Raw genomic sequence first — 26,236 nt, 5'->3', positions numbered from 1 at the left:
TTGCCGTCTGTAATGCCTATAATGCCAAATTTTGGCGTTCAGATGCGAACAATTCATTAATTCTACTAATAAATGAACGTCGTATAAGCCACGACAACGTCAAATCTCCCGTTATACACGGAAACTCACAATGCACCATTAACACACGGCAACCTGCATCTCTAATCTTCGTTCAGCATGCTTGGCTGTGACTTCTAGGGACTGGGGTCCGTATGGCTGTGCTGGGACCTCAAACATGGGTCGAAAACTGAGGTCCCTGGACTACTGCGGGCCTTTGGCTACTGGTGGATAAAGGAGAATGCAGAATTATCCTCTGAATATACCCCATTTCTAAGCAGTGTAACACGTGGAATGAATTGAAGAGTACCTACCACCTGATCTGAGCAGCGAAGTTTGTTGCTGCTCCCCCAACCTCAGCTAGATCTTGACCCTGGCCAGTCGGCTGGTGCTCTTTGCTGGCCCAGTTTGGTTTGAAAGCATACATGTCCAAATGATTTTCATGAACCCTTTTCGGCTGAGTGACTCCAACTGCCATGTGCTCTAATTGAATATCTTAAAAAGTAAGCTGTTGGGTCCTGACCTTTCCATCTTGGTTCTCACCTTACATGTACACATGCACCAAACATGTAGATATAATTAATCAAGTTCTATATATTTTTTCTGAAATTGCACAAGCAACAATTAACCATAGGCACTGCTAGCAAATAATACTAGTGCTAAACAACATGCAACACTCTGCAGGCAAATGTTTCCACTAATCCAACCAGCTCACAACCCATCCTTGGAACATGAACACAGTACAAACAGGAAGAAAATTGAAGAAACTTAAACCTTTTGAAAAATTAGCAGACTAGGGATGAATCTGAATTTAAGCAAAGTTGCTTCAACACTTCGCACAACTATGCACAAAGTCCAACACAGCACATACCATAAGCATTGCCAGCAGTGCTTAACAACATGCAACACTTTGTAGGCAAATGTTTCCACTAATCCAACCAACTCGCAATCCATCCTTGCAACGTGAACACAGTACAATCGGGAAGAAAATTTAAGAACTTTTTTTTAGAAATTAGGAGAGTAGGGATGAATCTAAATTCAAGCCAAGTTACTTCACCACATCGCACAACTATGCACAAAGTCCAACATATCCATTCACTGATCACTCTATAGTAGTTCACTTCCCAAACTGATGGCTTGATGCATTTAATGAACATGCTATTTCCTGTAATTATGTCAATTGAAGAGTCTTAAATCAAAATAAAAAAGAAAACAATGTTTTGTACAATCTTGCAGACATTTCTGTTGAAGGATTATTCTTCACCACTCTCCAGCCTGGAATAGAAGAAGACAAAAATACTTGTTGATGCATATTAATATAAATACAGACAACACACAATTTAATACTTTTTTCAAGCCAGAAACTAACCTGCAACAGATGTCCAACAAAGGGAAATACACTGACGCATCTACTGCGTTTTAAGAGTCCACAAACCACAGGCGAGTTCAGAAGGATGGAACAAGAACAGCATAATCAATCTACAAAAGTTCTTCTTTATCATTTTCCTATATTGATATGCAGTTTCCTTAATCTAAATCAGATTTCAGAGCAAGATGCTGGACACAGCGGTATTGGTTACGCTGGCGTCACGGTCAGCAATAGGAAGGCAGGTAGGTAGGTAAGGTGTAGGTATGTAGGTTGGTAGGTTGTAAGTTTGTAGGTAAGGTTAGGTCAGGTTAGATTATGTTTTATTATACCCAGTATAAAATATAAATTAAATTGACACATTCGCCGGCTAGCGTCGACAGAGACGCCAGCTTTACCAATACCGCCACAGCCTGCACACAAATACCTATATGTATTTTTAATAGAATAAACAGCCTATTTCATTTCATTCAATAGGTAATACAGAACTGCAGCAATATTATTGAATGCATATAAGCACCCAGTATTTCCATGCACTGGTATTACATGGAAATTATAGACAAGTATAAATATATTGCATATTTATAAATGCCTTATCAGGTAGAAATCAGTTGGTGACATTCCAGGGAAATAAGCTAAAATTAGAGCGCTCTATTTATTGCTCCTGCCCCATGTTGAAGAGATACCCCTAAAAGCGTGATCTTTTATCGGCCCTTACGCAGCAAGGCAGTAATTCTCAGACCGGTGGATGGTATCAATAGAAAGAGAATGCGTCAAAGATTAACATGAATAAATTAAAATAACATTAAAATGTTAATTAAGCGTGGAAATTAGTCCCAAACATAAGCTAATAATTGCTCCTACCTCGGCGACGGCGCTCCCCGCAGTCAGCGGAGAAGCTAAAATAAAAGCCACGATCCTCCTCCGTAAGTCAATTTTAGAGCGGCCGAGTGGGCCGATGCGGGGCCACCAAACTGAGGTGAGACGTGGCTAGCAATTGCAAACCGCCATAGAAATCAATATCTTAAGACGTACAATATGGGATGATTACTCTGAAGCTGGAGTGAAAGCATGAGTAGATTGCAAGAAACGAAATGCATAGATTGGTTGAATTATGTACAATAGGCACAGCTCAGATGAAGCCATTTCTATGATGTTGACATATGACATAACCCTTCCTCTCCTCACCTATGACCCAAGTGCATTGGCAGTTACCGGCATAGTTTTTGAGCACGAGTGTAATTCGCCATCGGACCGCAATGCATGTTGCTAGGCTGCTGCAATTACAACGAACATACGAATACTGCCTTCATTTGTAGACGTTTGTTTTTTAGGCGGTCTTTGACGTGCAAGGGGGCATACCTGTCGACAACTTGAGTTTCTCCGAATTTCAAAAACTCCCAGAATTTCAATTCCTTATGCACTGTTGTAGGTACAGCTATGTTCACAAGTTTTCGTTTCCTCCTGTTCTAAAAAGGATATTTGTCGATTTCGTGCGTCGCTGATAGGAGGGTGCGTTTAATAATTAGGCCCAACGCTTTCTGCATCCGCGAGTACCTTCAAAAGGGAACAACAGTTTCCATTTATTACACTATGGGACATGAGACAAAATGACCACTGGAACACGCATGAAACGGAGCTCATATTCCTAAAAATGTCTACAATCACTTCTTTTCTGACACTATTAGCAAATACCATCTCAAGTTAGGTGGTTGACAGACAGTCAATGGAGATCTGGGGAGACTGAGTGATGCCAATTCACCACTTAACTGATAATGAGGGCCGAGGGAAGAGAAACATGCAACATGCACAACTGACAACTCGACAAGTGACAAAACACTACCACTATTGCGCAGTGCACAACAAATTACAGCAGTCAGCCCAAAAAATGCTTTTGGTGGCTAATTGCAAAACAAGTCACTAATAAATGTCTTAGTTGCAGCTGAACACTGCACAATAATCACACTGTTCACACATTGAGTGAGATGCCACAGGTGGTTTGAATCACACTTTGGTTCAACTGCAAATCTGAAGTGTTGTCATGAGGTTCATGCCTCCATGATCACAGCACTTTGGTTGTGGTTGGCATAACACTTGTAGTCTGCAGAGTTCCACATGAACTGCAGACACCTCATCTGGTGGTCTTCATGTTGCTCAACTTCTTCAGGAGGCAAATGTCGACCACCCAGCGGAAGCATGGTCCTGCAGAAAAGAAAGGTAATGCATAAGGTACAAACATTAACTGCTGAAACAGCCCTTCTGTTGGCTGTTGTTAAACTTTTAACATAACATAACAACATGTATTCCATGTATATTACATTTGTTGAAGTAAAATACTGCCGGCTATTTCAAAACCAGAAAATGAAATTATATTGTGGCATAATTCACATGCTCAGCTATCAGTATCAAATAATATTAATTTAATATTTGGCATATTCTATATAGCACATTCATAGAATATTCTACTTCACGTCGCAAGGACTCACAATCTTTCTGTTGGGTGTTTGATTGACGCATTAACTAAGTTTGTCTTAGGTTTTATTATTGCAAGAAATTCATATTGCATTATTGTATCAAAATACTGCCAGCAATAACAAAACAAGAACATGAAATGTCAATGAGCAAGCCGCCTTTCCTAAAAATGGATTACTTTGAAAGGAATTTCAGTTTCTTTTAAAGGAAAAGGGCCACCTTTAACATGGGGATTTAAACTGAGATAGCCATCTTGTAGCCCGTGTCCGAAAACCTACTTGGCCACCCCCTTACGGCCGACTTCAGTCTCCATTCGTAGTTATCGGCAATTTTAAAAGAAAATATGCCAGGAATGCGTTCTTATCCCAGGAATGCGTTCTTATCCGACAATACAGCCACCCGCGGCGAGGCTTTGGTTTTTAACCAATCAGCTTGCAGCAGTACTGATCAGGCACGGATCCCTGTACTAGCGAGCAGACCACGAGCAGTTGCGTTATTTTTCGTTGTCTGTTCTGGCAATCGGCCGGCGGATGAACATCCGCAATCGAAACTTGAAATCCGTCGCGCTGATTGGTGATGAGTTTCATGAGCTACTTTCATGAGGTCTATGAAAGTAAACCTATGCTATGCCCTGAACAGATGACATCTCGTTTGGTAGCCAATTGCTAAAATGTATTTTTATCTTACGCAAGGCAGTATACCATATTTTATACCGTGGCTCTGATCCGAAATCAGGGCATTTTTGTTCGAACAAATACCTATAACGATGAAGAAGTGCGTGATCCGCGGAGCAATTAACGACCTACGTCGGGTCGGGGTTATATGGCCTTGGGGTCGGGACTGATATGCGTGTGACTGTGCACAAACTTGTGACAAGTAAGTACCTAGGTACCTAGGTAGGTACCTAAATTCTTATTTATTGCAATGGCTCTTCTATTACTTTTGTTTTCACAGAACTCTCCCCTGGATTAGCAAACCCTTTTGAACTGTTCAGGCTTTCACAACTGAAATGCCAGACTGGATAAAAAAACACAAGTTATGCCGAATATGTCATGCGAAGTGGCGTGGTTGCAGCGTTGCCCCGAAAATTTCATCGCACATCCAGCATAATTTTGCATGCGTCAAATTCAGCGCATGGTGGCAGCTGAATTTTTAGGCGCAGGGTGACCGCATGGCGCATAATGTTTATGCAAATGGCTGTCACCGAATTTTTTGACACACTGTGGTCAATCTAGCAGCAGACTTGCCCTGCGGGCGCTGGCAGGTCTGAAGAGAGTCGGAACTTCCGGCCTGGGCCTTGTTTCACCTTAAGATTCTACAATGTGCCACACAAATTGTGGTATTGGGTTTTCATGGGAACATTAACTAATTCAGACGCTCAGAAAGGGAAGAGCGTCTGACTCAGAGGCCCCGGAACGATCTGTCTGGTTGATATAGCCTTGGTCGGTAGATATGCACATGTGCTTTATGTAAAAGTGGCTTAATTTTGGTGCAAACAGGCACCCAACTTTCAGTGGAAATCATGCACTGGAATTTCAGCTCAAAATTGCTTGCTTCAAATTTTGGCGCATGAGGGGCTCACGGGCATCCGGCGTAGTGTATGGATGTTTTCCAGTCTGGCTGAAAGGCAGAACTCAGACACATTTATCCAGCCCTTCAAATCCCATTTCCTGGTTGTGGTAACACCTACCTTTCCATGGGGGTTTGGTTCATCTCTTGTCTACACAGTTTTCTTTCACCTATGTGCTGACAAGAAAAGGAAACTCACCAGAGCCCAGTTTCACCAAGTGCGGTAAACTCAATTTGGGGTAAACTACTAAACTACCCCACTACTTAACTACAAAAACTACCCCAAAATTAAGTTTACCGCACTTGGTGAAACTGGGCTCAGTGGAGCTATTCAGCTTAATACACAGAGTATGTGTTGCATGGACTAAGCATGTGTTGACCCTTTTTTACTTTTAGGTTCCCGCTAAAAAAAAAGAAGTACAGAGAAAAGTGGATGAGGGTGTGTGGCATGACCAATGAGCCAAGACCACATGACCACTTAAACTTAACAAGAAGTGCGCACCATGATAAGCACAGTCAAAAACGTTTGCGTCTAAAGAACAGTGCTGTGCCGGATCAGAATGTAAGTATTTTTTAAAAGTGATGAAAATGCCTGCTATATTGTTTTAAAAAAAGTTATCAAAAGACTTTGAATATTGTTTTTGTAACACTTCACTCTAAAGTTATTCCTAGTACCAGACATTACAGCTTTAGTGCAGAGTCTTTATTTGTGATATTTTTAGCCAAAAATTATTACTAGTACCGAGCCCTTACAGCTTTACAGCACTAGTACCTTGACCTTATTTTTTATATTTTTTAGCCATTTCAACCTAACCGAATATCTGTATGTTTGTATGTTATTGTTTTGATCTGTATTTTATGCTACCTCCCTATAGGTAAGTTTTATTAAAACATGTGGTAACGGTGTGCTGATTTTTTACAGATTCCGTATACGCCTTGGGTTGCTGTCGCTGCTCGGTCACCCACAGATGAAAGTGATCAAGAAATGGACATCACTCAGGTAAGATTCAAGCGTCCTTTATTTTACACATAATACACTAAGCAGTAGCACCCTAACCGCAACATATGGGAATGCATTGCCTGGTGGGTGCCTACTGCCTACCTGTATGCCAAGTTTCAGCTAAATCGCCCCAGTAATTACAGAGTTATTGAAATGGGAACAAATTCGGCACCTCTTCTTTTTACATTTTGCACGTGCAGTGGGGGTCACTCACATAGATCAAGAGCATCCGACCTTTGGTTGAAGGGGTGCAGCTACCCTACAAAATTCACCGCAAGACCGCCCAAGCGGCTGCTGAGATATGAGCCTCTCAAAATCACTTCTTTTGCAACTTTTGACAAATAACACCCTTGACTTTTCACGTGGCACGTGCCACGACGGTCCCTGTAATGTATCAAGAGTAGTCAATTACGGGGTAGAGGGAATAGGGCTACCCAACAAAAAAAAGACCGCAGGCCAATCGGTCCAGCGGTTGCTGAGATATACAGGGTGTCCCAAAAGTCTTGCAACATCCGTTTTCTGGATTGTTTACGTATTTACCGCTGATATAAATGCCATAACGGTGGTCTTTCTGTTGCCATGGGTAGAAGGCACTGTTACACACCCCGACCATTGGCGGATGCCGCCTCGGGGCGTGGCTGACCTTGACTGCGGCGACCGCTGGCCGACCCTGGGTCAGTCGCAGACATGAAGGTCGCCGGGCGGGTCTCGCGGCGAGAAGCTGTGCGCTCGCGCGCCATTGGATTACTGGAGGCAGGCGTGGCTCAGCGGGATGTCGCAGAACGGTTCGGAGTCAACCGGACTACTCTCTTTCGATGGTGGCGACGCCATTGCGAGGGTAAATCCCTGGCCGACATGGAGCGCTCCGGCCGACCAAGTACCATGTCCAAAGTCGCCAAGATCGTTTGCTCCAAAGCTGCAGGGAAAAGAGGACAGAGCGTGAGGAAATTAGCGATAAGGCTAACAAGAAAAGGTTATCCGATGTCCAAGTCAAGTGTACACCGGTTCATGACGCAAACAAAGCAATTTAGGCCATACAAGAGGCAAAAACAGCCAAAATTGAGCGAAAAACAGAAACTTGCAAGATTAGCGTTTTGTAAGAGAGTAGAAAAATGGAGTTTTGAAGAATTTAAGCATGTCATCTGGTCCGATGAGTCTGTATTCGAACTCCAGCAGAAGCCAAACCGGCAAAATGATCGAGTCTGGGCGAGGTCTGGCGATCAGGTGCCACGCGTGGAAACCGTCAAACAGCCCGCCAAGCTTATGGTATGGGGTGGAATGACCGCGCAGGGTCTTACTGAGCTCCACGTGGTGCCCCCAAAGCAGACGGTAAACACCGCGTACTACGTGACAGAAATCCTGGAGGGCTCACTTTTGCCAGCGGTCGAGCGTACAAGCAAAACTGGCGGCATTACAGAGAGGAAACTCATCGACCCAATGTCGCGGGCAATTTTTATGCAAGATGGTGCGCCAGCGCACAATGCCAAACGAAGCCAGGAATGGTGCGACGAGCATCTACCGGGGTTTTGGGCCAAAGGTGAATGGCCTGGAAACTCGCCAGACTTAAACCCAATCGAAAATCTGTGGGCGATTTTGAAGGAGAGCCTCAACCAGCAGGAGCCCTCCACAAGCCTCAGCCAGCTCGAGCGACGCCTGAAGAAGGCCTGGAGAGAAATCTCGACGGACACGCTGCGTAGCTTGGTCGCCAGCATGCCGTCACGCATCCAGAAGTGTGTCCGACGACGCGGTGATTATGTCGGCTGCTGAATACAAAAGTACATACAAAAGAACGTGTCTCAAACCAGACGACAGCGATGTTGCAAAACTTTTGGGACACCCTGTAAGCCTCTCAAAAGCGTTACAGGCCGGGCCGGGTCGGGCCGCTCATACTGAGCTTTTTCCGTGATATTGAAAAGACTTCGCTTCGCTCGCTCGCTCGTAATTAACAATTCATGGTTGACTATATGGATTAAGCTAAGTGATTGCGCTCTATTAGCACACTATCTAAGTAGCCCTTAATTGCTGCCGGTGCGTTGACTATGAAAGTGAGCCGAGCTGTGACGCAAACCGTGCGCCTTTTTCAGGTGTGGGATCACTCGTGGAAGTTCACGGCGGATACGGAGCCGTGCATGCAGCTCTGGTTCGATCCTGCTCAGGGAAGCCCCAATGACGCCGTGGCGCGTATCTGGGCTGAGCGGGTGGTGGCGGGCGCTGCCGCGTGGCTGGTGGCCGCGGCCCGCTCCTGACCCGGTCGCCCTGTGCCGAGCACAGAGCGCCGACTGAGGTCAGTCTTGTGATCGAGCTTCCGCGCCGGAGGTGGAACAGCTGGAGCTGGCGGTCACCTGCGCGGGCTCGGCGGCCTGTAAGCCGTGCCGAGACGAACCGCGACACTCTTGCTAGATCTGCACCCCATTGTAATCTTCTGTAGTCGATATTCGGTAGGTACTCAATGCTCATTTTTCTGATATTAGACGAGTGGCGTGTTTTGATGTTACATTGGAGACTGCTGTCTCGGGTGGCCCGACAGTGTTCGATTGTGGTGTAATGTAGATACATAGACGGGATGCCGCGGCTCGGATTCGTAGCTGGACTACCATGTGCCTGTCGATTGAGATGCTTTGCCTGGCGATTGAGATGATTCGGGGCGCGGCCCCACACTGACGCCATGGTGCAATGAGTGACTGGCGACAACTAAGCAATTATGTACTTTTGTAGAACACATGTTTTCATGGATACTAGAGGCAGTCCTTTTTTCGCTAGCAGTCATTTGGTTCACGATACTTTCGATACCGACAAATATGTTCGGGCGGCCGGTCCGTCCACAGCTAATGCGTGCTTGCCCGCCGATGCCTAACGGAGCGCTGTGCTGTCTACGCTCACTGGTCGCTGGCCCGAGAGCCGTTCGGTTGCTGCTGTTAAAACAGTTCTCACAAAAACACGCTGGCTGGCTGCCAGTTCTTCACCAATGAGAGGCCCAGTAGCATCAGCAGGTAGCATTGTTTAATATTACTATTCCATTTTGTTTACCCATATGTCCGACCTAGAGCCGACTGGTAAAAAGCGGCAACCGAGCAGCCCTCCGCAGCGCTGCAGATCATGTACGCTCGATTATACACAATATATGTGTCTTTCTTGCACACAGAGACATGACGTTTTGTAGAGCTTTTATATCGCTTGCGGCTGAAAGGAATATTGTACATTTTAGAGCTTTCATATACGCGAGAAAATATGGTGCAAAAAACATTTATGAAGCCTGTTGAATTTTAAAGGTTGTTGGGGCATTTCACAGACTGTGTCGGTGGGCAGGGCAGCCCGGCCCCGGCCGCCGCCGCCGCCGCCTCCTTCACTGGTATGTGGCAGGGACGGAAGCTTCGTATTGATATACCGGGGTGCAACTCAAGCAGCATATCACCTATCAAACAACCTTCGGTTATGAAGTGAATGAAAACTAAATATTATGTATAACTGTGGTCTGCGCTGCGGTGTTTCCAAAGTGGAGGAAGTACGGGGAGCTGGACCCAGACTCGATGAGCCCTCTACTACGGATCTGGGTCTTCGCAGCTGATCGTCTGTGAATGAGAGATCATATGATACCAATGCATACCGAACGGATAAAAAACAGTGCCATTATATATTTGCAATTCTACAGCTTTACGTAAGCCCATCCTAGTGAATGCATTACTACGCGTTGATTTGACAACTGACATCCGGTTGAAAGCGTTTTTTTTCGGCCAACAGCCGGCCAGCAGTTGTTGCAGGCCGGCCTCGTTGGGAAGCAGGTTCATTTTCCGACAGCCACTGCGTGCGGAAGCACTCTCTGATGGCGCGGACGGCGCGCGCCGGCTCCTGTTTCTGTAACGTGTAGAGGCGGGTGTCGAGCAGCTGGGCGCGTAGCGGGCGGTCCTCGAGCACGCGGAACACGGCCGGCTGGCGCGGGTACAGGCGCTCCCTAAACAGCAAGCCCGAGTGGTGGCAGAGTCGAGCGTCGCGGCGCGGCAGAGCGCGCGGCGCGGCCGCCGTCTGTTCCAGCTCGGCGTCGGCGCGCCCCTCGGCGAACAGCAGGTGCAGCTGACGGTCGGCCAGGCAGAAGCCGCTGATGCCAGGTGTGCTGACGTCGCCGGGCCGGCGCGGCGCGGCGCCCTCGGCCGCCGCCGGGCTGGGCGGCTCGTTGAGCTGCTGGATGAGCTGCGGCACGCCGCTGCGCTGCAGGCCGCGCTGCGAGACGACGGCTCACGGCCAGCAGGCGGCCGTAGGCGCAGCGCGCCGGCGCCGGCCGCGGCAGCAGGTCCAGCGGCACGGCCAGCGACACGGAGACGGACAGCTGCGCCGCCGACTGCAGCAGCTGCAGCGGCCCGAACGGCGGCGGACACGTGCCGCGCTCAATGTCGGCCGCCGGAGAGGCAGCCGGTCCGGCCGGCACCGCTGTCAGCGGCACCTCCACACTGAGCAGACGCACGCCGCGCGTCAGGGCAGAGACGTCCACCACCACCTGCCGCGCACACAGAGGGCCGACAGTGGTGACAGCGCGCGGCGGGTCAGACCTCACAGTGGGGATAGCGGCAGCGGGTCAGACACCCTTATAGAACAGCACGGGGCGGAGCCGACAAAAGAGGACGAGGAGACGATCATACAGCCGACTGAGGTCCGGGCACCGACTGACTCAAAGTGCTGAACATGTCAGTTGTCACACATTTCTAAATGGATTCTGTAGGACGGAATAGTGTCTCTTCCTTCCAAGGCTTACTTGCAGAATAATATGGAAAGACAATATTTTTACAAGTTGTGTTTTTATGACATAAGTTCTTTATAACATTTCAACACGCAAACATCATACCTTGACAATTGTTCACGATGAAGATCATGCAGGAACATTTCATATTAAGTCACCCTTGATTATTTTGTTGATAGTGATGCGAAAGGCAAATTACCAAAGTATATATTTGCAATTATTTGAGTTAATAATTTCAACTTTTTTGTGTTGAAAATTGACTTTTGAAACAATAAAGGCAAATGAATTATCAGTGTCTGGAAAGGTGCAATGCTGAAAGCTTCTTAATACATTCTAATTTATATCTAAAGCTTTGTGATATCCAAACTATCAGAAATAACCAAGGACGTAACCAAGGAGGGGGGAGGGGCACGGGAGCCATGCCCTCATGCCCCTTCCCCCTCGGTGATGGCGATTTTTTTTTATAAAATAAAACCAGCTGTGACACACCCCCAAAATAGTGGGCCTAATCCGAGAAAATTTTCCTTTTTTGGAGGGAGTACAACACTAGGCCACAACCTGTGACCCCCCCCCCCTGAGCAAAATCCTGGCTACGTGCCTGGAAATAACAAAGCACATCCTATCCTTTGATGCCACTTACCAGCAGCTTTGCGCACTACCAAACAGCCACCTTTGGGCCTTTGTTGTTCTTGTTTTGGGCATTGTCAGTGGTAACTGGAAATAATCAGACATGATGGTCAGAGTAGGGAATGTGACTACAACAAAAATCATTTGATTCCTATAATATAGACATGATTTAATAGAAGACCTTCTTCTTAAGAAAGTGTGTCATGGATACCAGCTAATCTGTATGGTATTTATCTCCAGTATTATCATATAGGTATAACAATTATCACCACCCGCCAACATTGAATGTAGGTTTTAGGTTGTAGGTTGTAGGTGGTAGGTTGGGTATCGGTAAAGCTGGTGTCACCGTCAGCGCTAACCGGTAAATGTGTAGATAAAAGGAATCTTAAAAACAATCTAACCTAACCTTACCTTACCAACTGACCTACAACCTACCTACCCACAACCTACCAAACTAATATACGCTGACAGTGATGCCAGCTTTACCAATGCCGTACGTTGTAGGTTGTAGGTAAGGCTAGGTCAGGTAAGATTATGTTTCATTATATATTTACTGAGAAGACGGCTGAATGCTCTTGAGACGTGGCTATACATTTACATTTTGTAAGTAATTTTCAGGTTTCAATGAATATTTCCTAGTGGAATATTTTGAAAACCATTCTAAATGATGACCTTTAGCATTCAATAGTACTTTAAAGCTAATTAACCACATCGCCAATGCTAGGTCACATTGCATGCCTACTTCCACCAGCAGCTCCATGGGATATATGATGGGCAGGGGTGAATGGAATATTTTTTATTAATATTCTTGAAGAAAATTATAGGCATGAAAAGAAGATGATCTGCCTTTGAGATTGATATGTGATGCCTACTTTGGAGGAACATAATCATAATAATTACACAATCATAAAAAATGCAATGTAACCAAACAGCCGCTTATGCCGCAAAATGAGAATCAAGCCAATCACTGAGGACAAACAATTTCAAACCACCAAAACTATATTCTTGCTATTCACCAATAATCCTAAAATAGCGTTCCATGGCCATTATATGCATCTTTCACCCTTACCTCCGACAGATAACTAGCGCCACGGGCAGACACACGGGGCGACAAGTTGTTTACAACCGCTACAGTCCGACGAGTCTATCCTCCTCAAGGCTGATTGGCTTGAGTGTGACGTCATTGCTATGACATCATACAGTAGCTGCGGTAGAGAGTATAAACATAGTACCAATATGTTAAATAGTTTGAAATACTTTTTAGCGAATTATGCACTTCTGGCACCGGTTTTGAAAAGAAAATGGAAAATAGTAATGTCAAAATAAAAACCAACGATATTTTCATATTTCAAGAAGGTGGCACTTTTCCTTTAAGGAAAAGGAGAAATGATTATCAGGTAATTATCAGAAAACCATTCAACCAGCAAGTGGCTGGGTGGTTTCACAGCAAACATCAAGCCAAAACATATACTTACATTAATCTATCAATTGAGCCATTTGACTACTACAAGGATATGTGAGCTAAATAAGAATCCAATTATCCAATGTTGACTTCCTTGCAAAGTTTATGCCTTATTTTATGAAAATGTGTCACTAGAATATGATACTTATCATCGAATATTATTTAATTTACGATTTATTTCGATCGGAATGCACATGGAGTCCCGCGCCATTTTCGTCGACGATGAATATGATCGTGTTTCATGAAGAGATAAGGGGTTTCAATGGTCTTTCAAAGCAATAATTTGATGCAAAAATTTGTAGGAAATAATATAAAGCTGGTTCAAATGGCCATCAACCATTTAAAACACCGAAAATACTCACAACTCCGTCCCGACGACCACGCAGCACCGCGCACGCCACACTACTGGCACAATGCCAAAACTGCTGTCACAGCGGAAATGTTTTTTTTTCTCGATTGCAATTGTGGAATTATTTATTAAACAGAAGATGATCTTTCCGAAAAACCGACTGATTTCATACACAGATGCATGGAAAATAAGCATATTTACGTCTGGACAACGAGTTGCGTTGGAGAGGCCGGAAATAGTGGCGATTTCAGGACCGCAAGAATGGACCGTCATTGGAATGATTCTTTTTTAAACCGTGCACTGTTTTCGGCCGGAATTTAATAATTACTACAAAACATTTTGTAATTACGTTTCCACCAAGAATGAATGCCATCAGGGCTAATTTTTTACTACTTTCTTATTTTGTCAAGAAGCATATAGTGCTGTCATATTGCAGTTTTAGCGCGTTTGTTACAAAATATGAAGCGAAAAGCGTCAGTGTATATCAATATCAATATTGTTCACTATTTCATTTGTGCCTTCATGTCAGTATTGAAGGTGGATCATTAAATTTTCAACGCAGTTTACAAACAAGCATTTGGTCTTTCTCGTACATAAGCAGTGGCTAAGAAAAGGTTGATCAATCCTGAAGTTCAGTCATCGTACCTCAACTTAGCAGCAAGATCCCCAAGGACAGAGGATATAATATATTGTATACATGTCCTGTAAATCAAAACAAACAAGCATTTGGTCTTTCTTGTATATAAGCAGTGGCTAAGAAAAGGTTGATCAATCCTGAAGTTCAGTCATCGTACCTCAACTTAGCAGCAAGATCCCCAAGGGCAGAGGATATATTGTATACCTGTCCTGTTAATCAAAACATTTTTGTGCCTGCAAAGGCTTAAGTTATCTGTGGTGTGTTCGGACTTTGGAGTTAGGCTATATGGCCATTTTTGTTGTATGTTTATGTGGAGATTGAATATAACTGACACTGTGCTTGTTTGTATACTTACTATCGTCAAACAGGGAACAGCACATTCACATAACATACTCACCTAGCACCTAACTCATAGCTGTACCCTGCAGGATCTGTACTTGTTCATGTCTCGAGCATTAACAAAGCACTTAAGTAGCTTAGTAATCATTTCCACATTTTCTGAGCATCTAACATGACATACAGCAGTGCTGAGCAGCTTCAGAGAAGAAACACTTTAAATGCACAGACTCACACTAGCCACCCAATGAGCCAATTCCTCAGTTGACTGTTTCCCTGGATGCAGCTTGGCAATGTGAGCTAACTTTTGGCAAGTTGAAGGTTAGCAGGTAAGATTGAGTTAGGGTGAGTACTGAGTACCTATCTATAACTGGGTGCTACTGCTATGCAGGTCTTGGGTAGGCTGCAAATATGTACGTGATGATTGAGGTTAGGTCAGCTGTCAGGTTAGTCAGGTATGCTCATTGCTCAGGTCACATTTTTATGGACACTTGGCAAATTAAAAAAAAAAAACTAACAATCTAATCTAAGCTAACCTGACTAAACATACACAACTACTGACTATAGGAACTAAGCACCTACCTACTTGTGCCTACATCTCATACCATGTCAAAGTAGAGTTCCTTGGTGGAAGATTACCATCAGTACTTTTTATCCCAACCCTGTGATGAAAACTAATACTTCTAAGCTCTGAGTCAGTACTTGCCATCCACAGGAAGAAACGCTGAGGCTGAGAGCTTTGCCATTGTATATTGGACCAATAATCACTATCACGAATGACTATGAAGTATGAACACATTATATGATCACATCGTTGCATGGATTGTCACATTGACAATTTTACTACAATCCTTTTTCAAGAAATACAGTGATGATTAACATCAAAATCAACATAAAGTGGATTTAGTGATCCAAGCTTTCTCCTCCAGTAGCAATGGAATGATCGCATGTTTCATTTGCCAGCCAGAGTACCTGATGCACATTATACAATCTGCATAGCATCTAAGCATACTGCATAGTAAAACTGCCCAAGTCCATTCATTCTAGATTTCTAACTTGATAGTTAGCACTAATTTATCTTGCTGTTGTAAGTTATCATTCAATATTCATACCAATACATGAATATGCGCTCATCAGTCAACATTTTCTGGCATGATCCTGCTCAGCGTGCTCTTCAGTATTGCTCCAAGGTCTGCAATATTATAGCTTGTTTTTGGCCAATAAGCTCTTTTAATTTAACTTTTTCTTGCTGATATATGAGCCCGATCAACTTTCGTTTATCAACCAAAATTTCATAACCTGTTCAACTTTGACTTGATATCAATATTGATATTGCTCAGGAGGTGCGCCTCAGGAGTCAGGACCTCTGTCAGCCTCCTGGATACTTCAGATTGTTTTCAGTCAACATGCTTCTTATATATGATATAAGTCAATCTTAAGGGATTCAAAACATCCAACAAAACGACGTACAAGAGTAAGAAAACCACCAGATAAACTAAAAATGGCCTTGGAACAGAGCCAAGTGGTGGGCTCTCTCTATCGTCTGGAGGTTTCGAAAGATGCTCTCCAGAGATGGCGCTAGTAAATTTGGCTGACATGACGTCATGCTAAAAAGTGATGGGTTTTGTGAGAGCAAATGTAATAATAGTTGAAAATTTTGTAATTTTGCTTAATTTAGAAAAATAAATATATAGTTGTTCAAAACAGCGTTTTCCTCATTCATCCTTCATTGCTTTAAGAGGAATATAGACAGTTTAAATCTTTTTTCTTGACCGCAATTCGCACACGCACTAAATTAAAAGCTGGAGTTTTGTGCGTTCGTAAATTGTGATTTGAGAAAATAAGTTGACAATAATCTTTTGCACTTTTGCTTTACAATCATTTTCAATGCAGATAAATGCATTGATTATTCGAAAATAGGCATATCTTTGAAATATTATGATTTTCCACAAGCAAATTTTCCCAAAAACTTGAACTACTTACAACTGACGAACGCATCCAATAATCTGGATGTCTTAGGATGAGTTCGTCATTTTTTTCCAAGGAAATACGATACAGTTCAAGCTACTTTACCGATTTATTAGGGTATTTTTGCCAATGAATTAATAAATAAATGACAACAATTAATCTCATTATCAACCATACTCGGAAGAATTTTCTTCGCATAAGCGCGAACACATCCGCGCTTTCATGAAAAGTCACGCCTGTAGATGTCAGGACTGCTGCTTTATGTTTCGCAAGGTGGCGCAGCGCGCAGGGTACCGACTACCGAGGCTGAGGTCTCCAGACTCTCCACCACGATTTAGCTTGGAAATGGCCGATGGGGAAGGTCTCACCCAAAAAACGGACGCCCTTTTACACAGCTGCATAAAGAGAATGAATTATTGGCATAGCTGACCACACGTCCCCTCCCCCTCTCCGCCCCAGCTCAATTGGAAATATCGCATATTTTCCTTAGTCAGTTATGTTCTGACTAATTTCTCACTCTTCCCAGTAAACCTTAACATGCATGATGCAGATGTCCACTGCGTAAGTCGTGTGCTTCCGTAAGTGTCCCAACTATATAGTGTTGCCTACACTCTACAGTGCCTACTGCTTCCCCATTGTCGTTATAATTGGTGATTCTCAGGTCAAAAGTTACACAGTGGTCTCAGAGAACAATCGTTTCAACAAATTAACGATTCAAGCCGTTGCATTCTACTTATATTCCGGTCAGTTCTGCTACTAAACGATTCCGGCAAAACACTCTTTAGGTTATGTATTAGCGAACCACCACACAAAATTCGCCCAATCAATGGTCAGTTATTACTGCTGGGCTGAACCGTCATACGCTATATAGCCTATTGCAGTCAATATTTTCAGAACGATACTGACTGACGAAACACAACGTATTCGCGGATTCGCACATACGTTGGCACCCAGGTGGCCTGTCAGCAGCCGCACAAATTGAGATGGTACACCGTAAAGCATGCCTTTCCACACAGGCACAAGCACAGGGACACAAATTCTCAAAATCCAAACTTATTCCAATACTGGTCAAATACGAATAGGCATAAAGTTTTGAGGTTTTCTCATGTTCATTCTTCTTTCAACACACGCGGCAGACTGCAGCAGAACATCTCATAGAGCTGCGCTGGATGCAGTCATGAGCTGGGACACGGTTTGTGACCAATGACCGATCGGGGGTGCCAGCCTCCTCCCGGCACGCGATGCACTGGCCGCCGCGCAGTCGATGTCGGGGCACCGCCGGCATTCGCCGACAGGGTTCCATCCGATTCGGTGTATTGGTGGCAGCCCGAACAGTGACCCACGCGAAGCTGGTGGACGTCGATGGCCGATGAGCGATGCCCTTCCGCGACCGGCGCGGCGGTGGCAGTCGGTCCCACATCAAGAACAGATACCAGTCATGCGGTCAGTCGGCGACGGCGCTGTCGCGAGCCGATCTGATGGTCGCGCGGTGGGCGTTGCCGACGTCCACCGGGACCGTCGACTGGGGGAGCGCGGCCGCCTCTTGGCCGCCGCCTCTGGTCGGCGCGCTCGTTGCGCTGTGGGACGGCATCCACTGCAAGTCGTTCACTGTGAAGCGGTCGTTTGACCGGGCCTGGCAGGCGAGGAAAGGGGGCCTCAGATGAAGTAAAACCATCCCTCAGGCCAGCTGCCTCTCCACCTCACCATGGCAGATAAGCGGACACCCTCGTGATCATCGCAGCGATGATTGCCATTTGGTGTGTCATTATGGGAGAGGATGCCAGCCTCCTTTGCAAGATAGTCTGCCTTTAATATAGTGCAGCCCGACCCATTGCCTGTGGTGCAGACTGGGCTTGATAATGCAGTGCAGGACACACCAAACGTAAGCGGCCATCTGTACCCCCTGTGCAGTAGGGCTGACTCAAGAGCCCAGAGTTGCCCTCCCCCCACCATTCTGTGCACGTGATAACTGGATGGGACATGCCATGGTCAGCATCTGTTCAAAAGCTGCCCTAAGCATGTAAAGCTCCACTGGCATGCTCAAGCATGGTCACAGTCAGTTCTCACTTCTCAGTTGAACCTCCAATGGAAACCCATCACAAAGTAGAGATCAGGGCGCCTCTCACACTGCAGCGCACTCAACGACTGAGGCACCATCTCATCACTTGCAGGTGGTTCTTGCCAGGAGCAATGCCAGCCACGCACATCAGGTGATAACAGCAGTGTACAACTGCAATCTACAAGCATCCATGTTCTTTCTGGTTTTCTCCTGTTGAGATCCACTGCCATGCATGAACTTGATGGGCTTTTGTTGCGCTCCTCCCATGTGCAGACAGGTTTCTGCTGAAACAAAGCAAAGCAAATGTGATTAATAATGGCCCTGTTTCACCATCCAGACACTGTGTGCACTGGTAACTACGGTATACCATAGCATCACTCAAATGACGTTGCATGTGATCTCTTAGTTTATGATGAATCGCGTTTGGAACAGAGTGAGAGGTTCTGAAAAACCGTACCAAGAACAGAGTGAGAGGTTTGAGTTCAAATACTGCTAGCATGCTGCTGGTGCTGGTACCGCAGCGTGCTAGCGTTCTGGGATGCTGTCATAGCTTAGCGTCACAGTGAAGTTTGTTGACACTGCCATGGAAACCCAATTGCAATGCTCCGACACACGCATGACGCAGCGCACTGCAGTGCTCTGCCGTGAAACACCACCCATGAACGTCGGTTGCATGACCAGGATCGGAGCAGTGTGGCAGACAGTGATTTTAATTTTAATTGCACTTCCTAGATATTAAAATGTTGTTGGTGAAATTGCTATTCATTATTCCTATTACCATTGTCTAAATTTCACATTTCAAGACAGCATCAGCATTGACATGTTATATAAAATAAGGTTTAGACTTCAGGTGGTCCCGGGTTCAGCTATTAAGTAAAACAAGGGCAAAAAATAGTCAAAAAAATATTTTTAAAAAATACCTGCCTTCATCAACACCTCATCTAATCTAACCTCATCCTCATCTAACAAGGCCCTAAAAGCAAAAACCGTTTGATAAGAATGTAATATTTTGCAACCGCTGCACCATTACTGTCACGTACGCTATACCTAGATTGGTTGCTGGTAAGTAGTAGTTGTTGTCATCAACTCGTCATGCAGCAGCTGATTGGGATGGGCGGGGCCTATTTTTATCCAGACGATAGAGAGAGCCAAGTGGTGCTCCATTTGTTTGTTTACAATGATTGTAGTGCTGATGTATTTTTAGGTCTCTGAACGTCGGCTTATAAAAAAATGAAACGTTTTTACAAACGTTGTAAGGCAAGTAATATTTATCTGAAAGAACTAAAATATTCAAAAGCCAAACACTATGAAATACATGAATCGGAACGAAAAAGTAACCCAAAAATCCAGCCTAATCACCGGCTCCTAAAACTGCAACAAAATCAGCACTTTTCCCCGCAACTCGTTGTCCAGACGTAAATATGCGGAAAATAAAAAAATCCTGGTAAGTTTATTTGTATTGTTTTGTCGATTTTGACATGCTCCTAGTTTGCAGCCATATTTCGATATGTTCTACAGGGAGTTCAGAATTATTTCAGGACCAATCTTTTCCTCATTCATTTTTCCGTCGATCATAAAATTTTTAGAGCGGAACAATTAGTTTCCAGGCGGTCCGAGCGGTTTTTGTGAGAAGGGTGCAAAAATCGGCGTCATTTTTAGAGCCTCGACACCAGCTCAACACAGGACCCTATGGGAGACGGTGAAGTAGCGGGAGCAATAAATAGAGCGCTTTAATTTTAGCTTATTTCCCTGGAGTGTCACCGACTGAAATTTAGCAGGGAAAACAAAAAAATCAAAACGAAAGAGCAAGAAAGTAGGTAAGTAAGAGCAGCCAGCAAGCAAACGAACCAGCACATTCATTAAAAACATAAATTCATAACACCTACCTTAGCCACAGACCGTCAAAATACAAATACAGCTTTAGAAACGTTCCATAATTACCTATCTCCTTCTTCTTGACAATAAAATTGTCCTAGATGCGATATACGCGCATGCGCCCAGGTTCTCATTTCGAGGCCGGTAGCCCACCGTAGGTGACAAATTCAGTGAAAAGGTGCTGAGTCAGTAAATCAGCGTGACATCTGCATATTTTTTTCTCCGTGGAAATTCGCAGTGGGCCAGCCTGGCCATCTCCGCGGCAGGTGGCTTAGCTGGCCCACTCCGATGCCAGGTAAAGGCAGGCTCACATCGGCGCATAGCTGCTGAGGAAATATTGTTTGTAAGTGAGTATTATAGGCTTTTTTGGATTGAATGACTTTTAATTCGTCATAAAAATCGAAGTAGGGCATTTAATTACTGGTAACCATTTATCGCAGGCGTGTGTAGTGAGACGTTGGGTAGGCATGTGGAGTGTGGTGTGAACCGCATGTTAGCCCACTACCGGGGGGCTGTTCACGGGCCCTGTGTGCGGTCGGACCGCACACAGCCTCCAAGCTCCGCCCACTGCGTCCCTACGTCAGCCTTCCGTCACCGCACACAGCGACCGCTGTGGCCGGTCGGGACTGGCCACAGCGGACCGTCCACCGCACGCAGCCGTGACGTCAGAACCGCCTGCCCATCCCCTACCCCCACGCCTGCTGGACGCACCGCACACACCGCACGCAGCAGTGTGCGGTGCCCGTGAACACCCCCGGGCCTCGCTGGCCCGCTCCGATTTGTGTCGTGTACCCGGCTATTATTTTAGCTGTTGGCTGTGCCTATTCATTGGCTGTGCCTATTGTTGGCTGTGCCTATTGTATTGGTGCACGCACAGGTACTTCTGGAATGTATTTTCTGTGCAAATTAAAAAGCAACTTATAATTTCCTTTATTGTGCTTCCATTTTTTTATCTACATACCTACAGATATAAGCAGTCTTTCTTAAAAAATATATCACTTGCTTTGTATGTGAAAAATAAATAGGTAATCAATTAGTGATGGAGTAAAGGGGCTCCATCCACCAGGCAAGTTTTCCAAACCAAATGCCCTCTTGCAGCCACTAGTGTTCATGTTTTGATGTAGGCAGGAACTGAAGATATAACTGATGCCAGGTATTCTGGCACAAGTGATTATTGACACCATGACTCAATTTTAGATGCTATTGTCTTGCCACTAGACTAGGGTGCTCTTGTTTATGACAATGCTAACATTATGTTTTTCTTCCACAGAATGTCAGATAATTTTGCAGATGATATCCTGTCAAGCTCAGCTAGTGGCGCCAACCCAGGCCAAGCCTCTTATGGCTTGGACAGAGGACCCACCCTGACCGCCTGTGGCCCAGGCAGCGGCCCATCGTCAGCTGTTTTAGGCTCGGACGGTGGCAGGGAGCGGCCGGCCGTGCAGGCGCGGTGTCTGATCTGCGACTCTGTGCAGCAGTCCGGCGCCGACTGCCGTCCGCTCTCCGAGCCAGTGGGCGACGGCTGCTCGGCGGACGACTGTCTGAGCGCCGTGCTGCGGCGGCCCGTGCCGCCGCTGCTGCAGCGCGCCGCGGTCGTCTGCGGCGCCTGCCTCCGGCTGCTGAAGGACATTGTCTCGCTGGAGGTGCGCGGCCGCGCGCTGCGCCGCTCGGTACGCTCCAGTCTCATACAGTCGTACCGTAGCGCTGTGTCTCGGCTGCGGCCCACCGCCGCTGGGAGTCAGGGCGATGCAGACGAAGTGCTCAGGAGCCTGCAGATGGCTGAGGAGGAGGACAGTCAGATGCTGGCGTGCGGTGCTCCGATCCCTCTGTGTAAAACGTGTGGGGAGAGAGCGATCGATACGGCAGCCGCTGCGGCAAAGGCCAGTGTGGAGAATGGAAAGCTCAATGACAAATCGAGCCTCGAGGTCGAAGTTCATATGGTAAGCAATGTTTCACTGTAGCAAAGGCCATGCATTTGTGCTATAGCTTGAGAAATTATCGCCTTGCATTATCACATTTTCCTTGTATTTCCACATATTTTTGTCCATATTTTAGAGTTATTCTCAAATGCAATGTGTTTGCCAATTCCGTTAATATCTTTTGGGGAAACTGGCACACCAGCTTTGTTTATTGTAACTTGAAGCATGTACAAGACGTTCGCCTCTCGTCTTCAGTCTGTCTAAAAGCTGTTGGAGATCAAATTGTAGATATTTGGTCCTGCATGCGCTCTTTTTCAACGATTAGAGAAAATTCCCTTTCTGCGTCTTTGCTTACCTATGTGATCTTTTCCAAATATTTTCCTTATCGCTGCTTACTAACACTTGTTGTTTCAGAAGAGGCCAGCGAAGCGACCTCGGCTTTCTCAAGTGGACAGCGCTCCAGCTGCGATCACCAGTGCTCGTGGTCGAACCAGCAGCGTTACTCCCGTGGATTCCGACGTCATCAGCCGGTCTCCAGGATCTGCTGACGTCACCAGGGGCGCTCCGGCTAGTTTGGACGTCACCGGCTGTGCTTCGGTCAATGTCGACGTCATTTGTGATCGTTTGGGCATTTCTGACGTCACATGTGTAGCTCCGTTCACCCCTGACGACTCCACTGTCTCGCCACTGGCGTCTGGGCGCCCGTGTCCGAGGGAGTCCCCTGCACCGGACCCAGCGCCGCTCTCGGACAGTGGTGGAGATAATACCGGCGGCACAGCGGGTGATCTGGACGAGTCGGGACACCCTGCCGAATCAGGGGACTCGGCAGCCCCGGAGGACCCTGAGAGTCTCAAAGAGCTGCGTGCCAGCGCGAGTAAGCAGGGCGCGGGCGGCCCGCGGCGGGCGCTGCGCCGTCGCCGTCCGGCCGCTCCCGCAGAACAGCCGGGGGAGGAGTCTGACGAGAAGGAGTCTGTTCCCGCGGGCCCGCGGTGCGAGCAGTGCGGGGCGGGGTTCGCGGACGCCGCCGAGCTGGCGCAGCACCGCTCCTCGTGCGCGCCGGCCGTGCTGTGGAGCTGCGCGCTGTGCGGACGCGCCTTCTCGCAGCTGCCGCAGCTGAAGCGGCACACGCGGCAGCACCAGCTGTCCACGCGCCAGCTGGCCGCCTGCCTCAAGTGCGGAGTGGTGTGCGCGGACCGGGCGGCCCTGGAGGCGCACGGCAGCGCCCACCCGCCGGATGCGCCCGACATCCATGTGTGCGCCTTCTGCGGCCAGGGCTTCTGGGCCGAGGAGGCGCTGGCGGCGCACGCGGCCGCCCACATGGACACCTGCACCGTGTGCCACAAACAGCTGCGCAAGGACAGCATGCGCGAGCACATGCGGCGACACACGGGCGAGACGCCCTACGGCTGTGATGAGTGCGGCAAGCGGTTCGTGGCGTTCTCCTCGCTGCGCGCGCACCGGCGCACTCACACGGGCGACAAGCCGCACAAGTGCCACCTATGCGCCGAGATGTTCCACCTGAAGGAGAGCCTGGCCGAACACCTGGAGCGACACGAGAACCGGACGCTGCGCTGCGGCCTGTGCTCGCGTGAGTTCCCCAGCTCGCGGCGGCTGGCGGCGCACATGAAGACGCACGACAAGCGCCGCCACCAGCCGCACACGTGCGAGTTCTGCGGCCACGGCTTCATGAGGAAGCGGTCGCTGCGCGCGCACCGCGCCCGCCACACGGGGCCGCTGCCGTTCGTCTGCGACGTCTGTGGGAAGGGCTTCACCTACGAGGACGCGTACAAAGAACACCTCAGCGTACACTCAGGTGAGCGTCACTGGACGTGTGGGCGCTCGACCAGAGCCAGGGTTTTTGGCTGATTTGGTTGTAACTTGTGCTTTGCCGGTAATTTTTTTTTCTGAATCGTGTTCAGTGGGTTTTATATTTTAATTACGTTGGCATCGGCATTTCCTAAAACGTTGTTTCTTTACCTCGAGTCTGATGCGTCACAAATTTATGGCATACAATGGGGTTGAACGTACCGTTTGTAAGATATATGAATCGGAACCGACACGGTATTACAGCTATAACAGCTATATATAATTATAGTATGCTGTCCATGACTCCATCGCATCCCATATTTCTGACGTGATGATAGTCTAGAAAAGGGCTGCCAAAATATGTCCATTGAACTTCAAGCAACGCTATTTTGATGAATTGCTCCAAACATAATCTAATTAGGCACGATTTTTGGTCTCAATATGATATCCGGTCCGGTCAAACTCGACACCTTGCGACCACGACCTCTAACCCATCTGATCTGACCCTCGCTGACCCCTCTGACATCTGAGCTGACCCTCTCTGCGCAAATCGTATAGTGACCTCTGATCCCGTGTTCCCCGCAGGTCAGCGGCCGTACACGTGCGAGGTGTGCGGCAAGTCGTACGGTCGGCGCTCGTGTCTGTGGGCGCACCGTAACCAGCACACGAACCCGGCGCGGTTCAGCTGCGCGCACTGCGACCGTCAGTTCACCAGTCAGTCGGCGTACACGGTCCACCAGCGGATACACACCGGCGAGAGGCCCTACAGGTTAGCGGGCGGCGGGGTCCGAGCGGCGCTACAGGTCAGTGGGCGCCGCGGGGGGTCGGGATCGGTACCAGACGGGAGGTATGCAAAGACGAGGCTGAGTGGGCGTCCGGTAGAGGAAGAATTTTTTTTCAGAATTGTGTATGGGTCGTGAGCAGTGAGTGATGGGGTATTTGGGGGCAGAATGTTACTACGATGGGTCTTGGCGTGTTTTTGCATTTCTATTTTATTTCATTAGTATCATGAGTTATTTGTTTGGCAGTTATTTAGCTAAATCGTCCTGACTGTCCACGCCCATCTGACACCCGGTGTGACGTTCTCCACCTGGTGTGACGTTCTCCACCCGGTGTGACGTTCTCCACTCTCTCCCCCAGGTGCTCCTCCTGCTCCGCCTCGTTCCGGCTACTCAGCTCGCTGAAGCGGCACAGCGAGACGTGCACGGCCGGTCCGGGCGCGGGCGCGCCGGCGGTGCCCGCGCCGCTCGGGCCCATCCAGGTGCAGCTCAGCACCCCCGGCGGCGGCACGGCGCAGATTCAGATGCCGGCCGTGCCGCCGCCGTACGGCGCCCCCTGGCATCCCCCGCCGCCTCCCCCGGTCCGCCCGGCGGAGCTGGCAGCGGCAGGCGACGGCGGCGGACAGGCGGCGCCGGGGCTCGGGCCATTGTGAGGACGGCTGGAGACGGGTGGGCGAGGGGCAGCTGCGAGCTCAGATACCAACTACCGTCAAACTCAGGGAAAGGGACGCGAGTGGGTTGAGAGGGTCGGATCGCTGCATTCGGCTTAATATTGACACGGCATTCCAGTGGGAAGGAGTAGGTACGGTATTTATGGTTGATTTATTGGCAGTATGTAACCAGCAGGTTTTTGATTGTGATGACTGCGTTAGTGACCGTTGCTGACGTGAAATGCTGACTTCAGAGAGCCGACTCCGAGTACCTATGTCGATAGTTTGTTCCTCAAGCGCATGCCAGATTTTTGCTACTCGATGTCGCTGAGAAAGTGCCTCCGATGTGCATTTTCTGTTTCAAATGTCTCGACTCTGCTACATGTAGAAGGGTCGCATGTTGCCGATCGTCTGGGACCAGGTGTCTTTGCCGACCGTGTTTGGAGGCGATGCTCGACCCAATCACGTCAGGACCATGTTCATTGTTATTGTGTGTTGTTTTTGATCATTATATGAGAATTACGGTAAGCGAGAATGTGTATCACGTTCGGATCGGTTCTAGCACTATCATCGAGA

The 26,236-nt window shown here is 47.4% G+C and overlaps 1 protein-coding gene and 3 long non-coding RNA genes across 7 annotated transcripts in view; 2 read left to right on the top strand and 2 right to left on the bottom strand.

Annotated features, from left to right (window-relative positions):
* LOC122386513 (zinc finger protein 112-like) overlaps positions 1 to 26,195 on the top strand; it is a 29,022-nt gene extending 2,827 nt beyond the window's left edge. For 2 of the 4 annotated variants that reach the window (XM_043375787.1, XM_043375785.1), the window contains exons 2-5: positions 21,777 to 22,446; positions 22,840 to 24,238; positions 24,817 to 25,000; positions 25,372 to 26,195. In XM_043375787.1, the coding sequence (XP_043231722.1) occupies positions 21,778 to 22,446; positions 22,840 to 24,238; positions 24,817 to 25,000; positions 25,372 to 25,663 (2,544 nt within the window). In that variant the 5' untranslated portion in view covers position 21,777 and the 3' untranslated portion in view covers positions 25,664 to 26,195. Of the gene's footprint in view, positions 1 to 20,788; positions 20,850 to 21,293; positions 21,384 to 21,776; positions 22,447 to 22,839; positions 24,239 to 24,816; positions 25,001 to 25,371 lie in introns of those variants that run through there. The other 2 variants (XM_043375786.1, XM_043375788.1) reach the window with 2 other exon arrangements.
* On the bottom strand, positions 632 to 20,637 carry LOC122386518. Its single transcript, XR_006257395.1, has 2 exons — positions 20,518 to 20,637; positions 632 to 1,332 (listed from the first exon to the last, which is right to left on the bottom strand). It is a non-coding gene; the product is annotated as an uncharacterized LOC122386518 (long non-coding RNA).
* Positions 4,267 to 9,614, top strand: LOC122386515. Its single transcript, XR_006257392.1, has 4 exons — positions 4,267 to 4,771; positions 5,861 to 6,026; positions 6,387 to 6,464; positions 8,549 to 9,614. It is a non-coding gene; the product is annotated as an uncharacterized LOC122386515 (long non-coding RNA).
* LOC122386516 lies at positions 10,194 to 13,689 on the bottom strand. Its single transcript, XR_006257393.1, has 3 exons — positions 12,890 to 13,689; positions 11,834 to 11,907; positions 10,194 to 10,953 (listed from the first exon to the last, which is right to left on the bottom strand). It is a non-coding gene; the product is annotated as an uncharacterized LOC122386516 (long non-coding RNA).
* Positions 26,196 to 26,236: the final 41 nt, after the last annotated feature.

This window comes from Amphibalanus amphitrite, unplaced genomic scaffold (assembly GCF_019059575.1).
Source record: "Amphibalanus amphitrite isolate SeventyFive unplaced genomic scaffold, NRLGWU_Aamphi_draft 000254F_arrow, whole genome shotgun sequence".
Classification (NCBI taxonomy): domain Eukaryota; kingdom Metazoa; phylum Arthropoda; class Thecostraca; order Balanomorpha; family Balanidae; genus Amphibalanus; species Amphibalanus amphitrite.
Note: the sequence above shows the minus strand (reverse complement) of the source record. Positions and strands in the feature narration are given on the sequence as shown.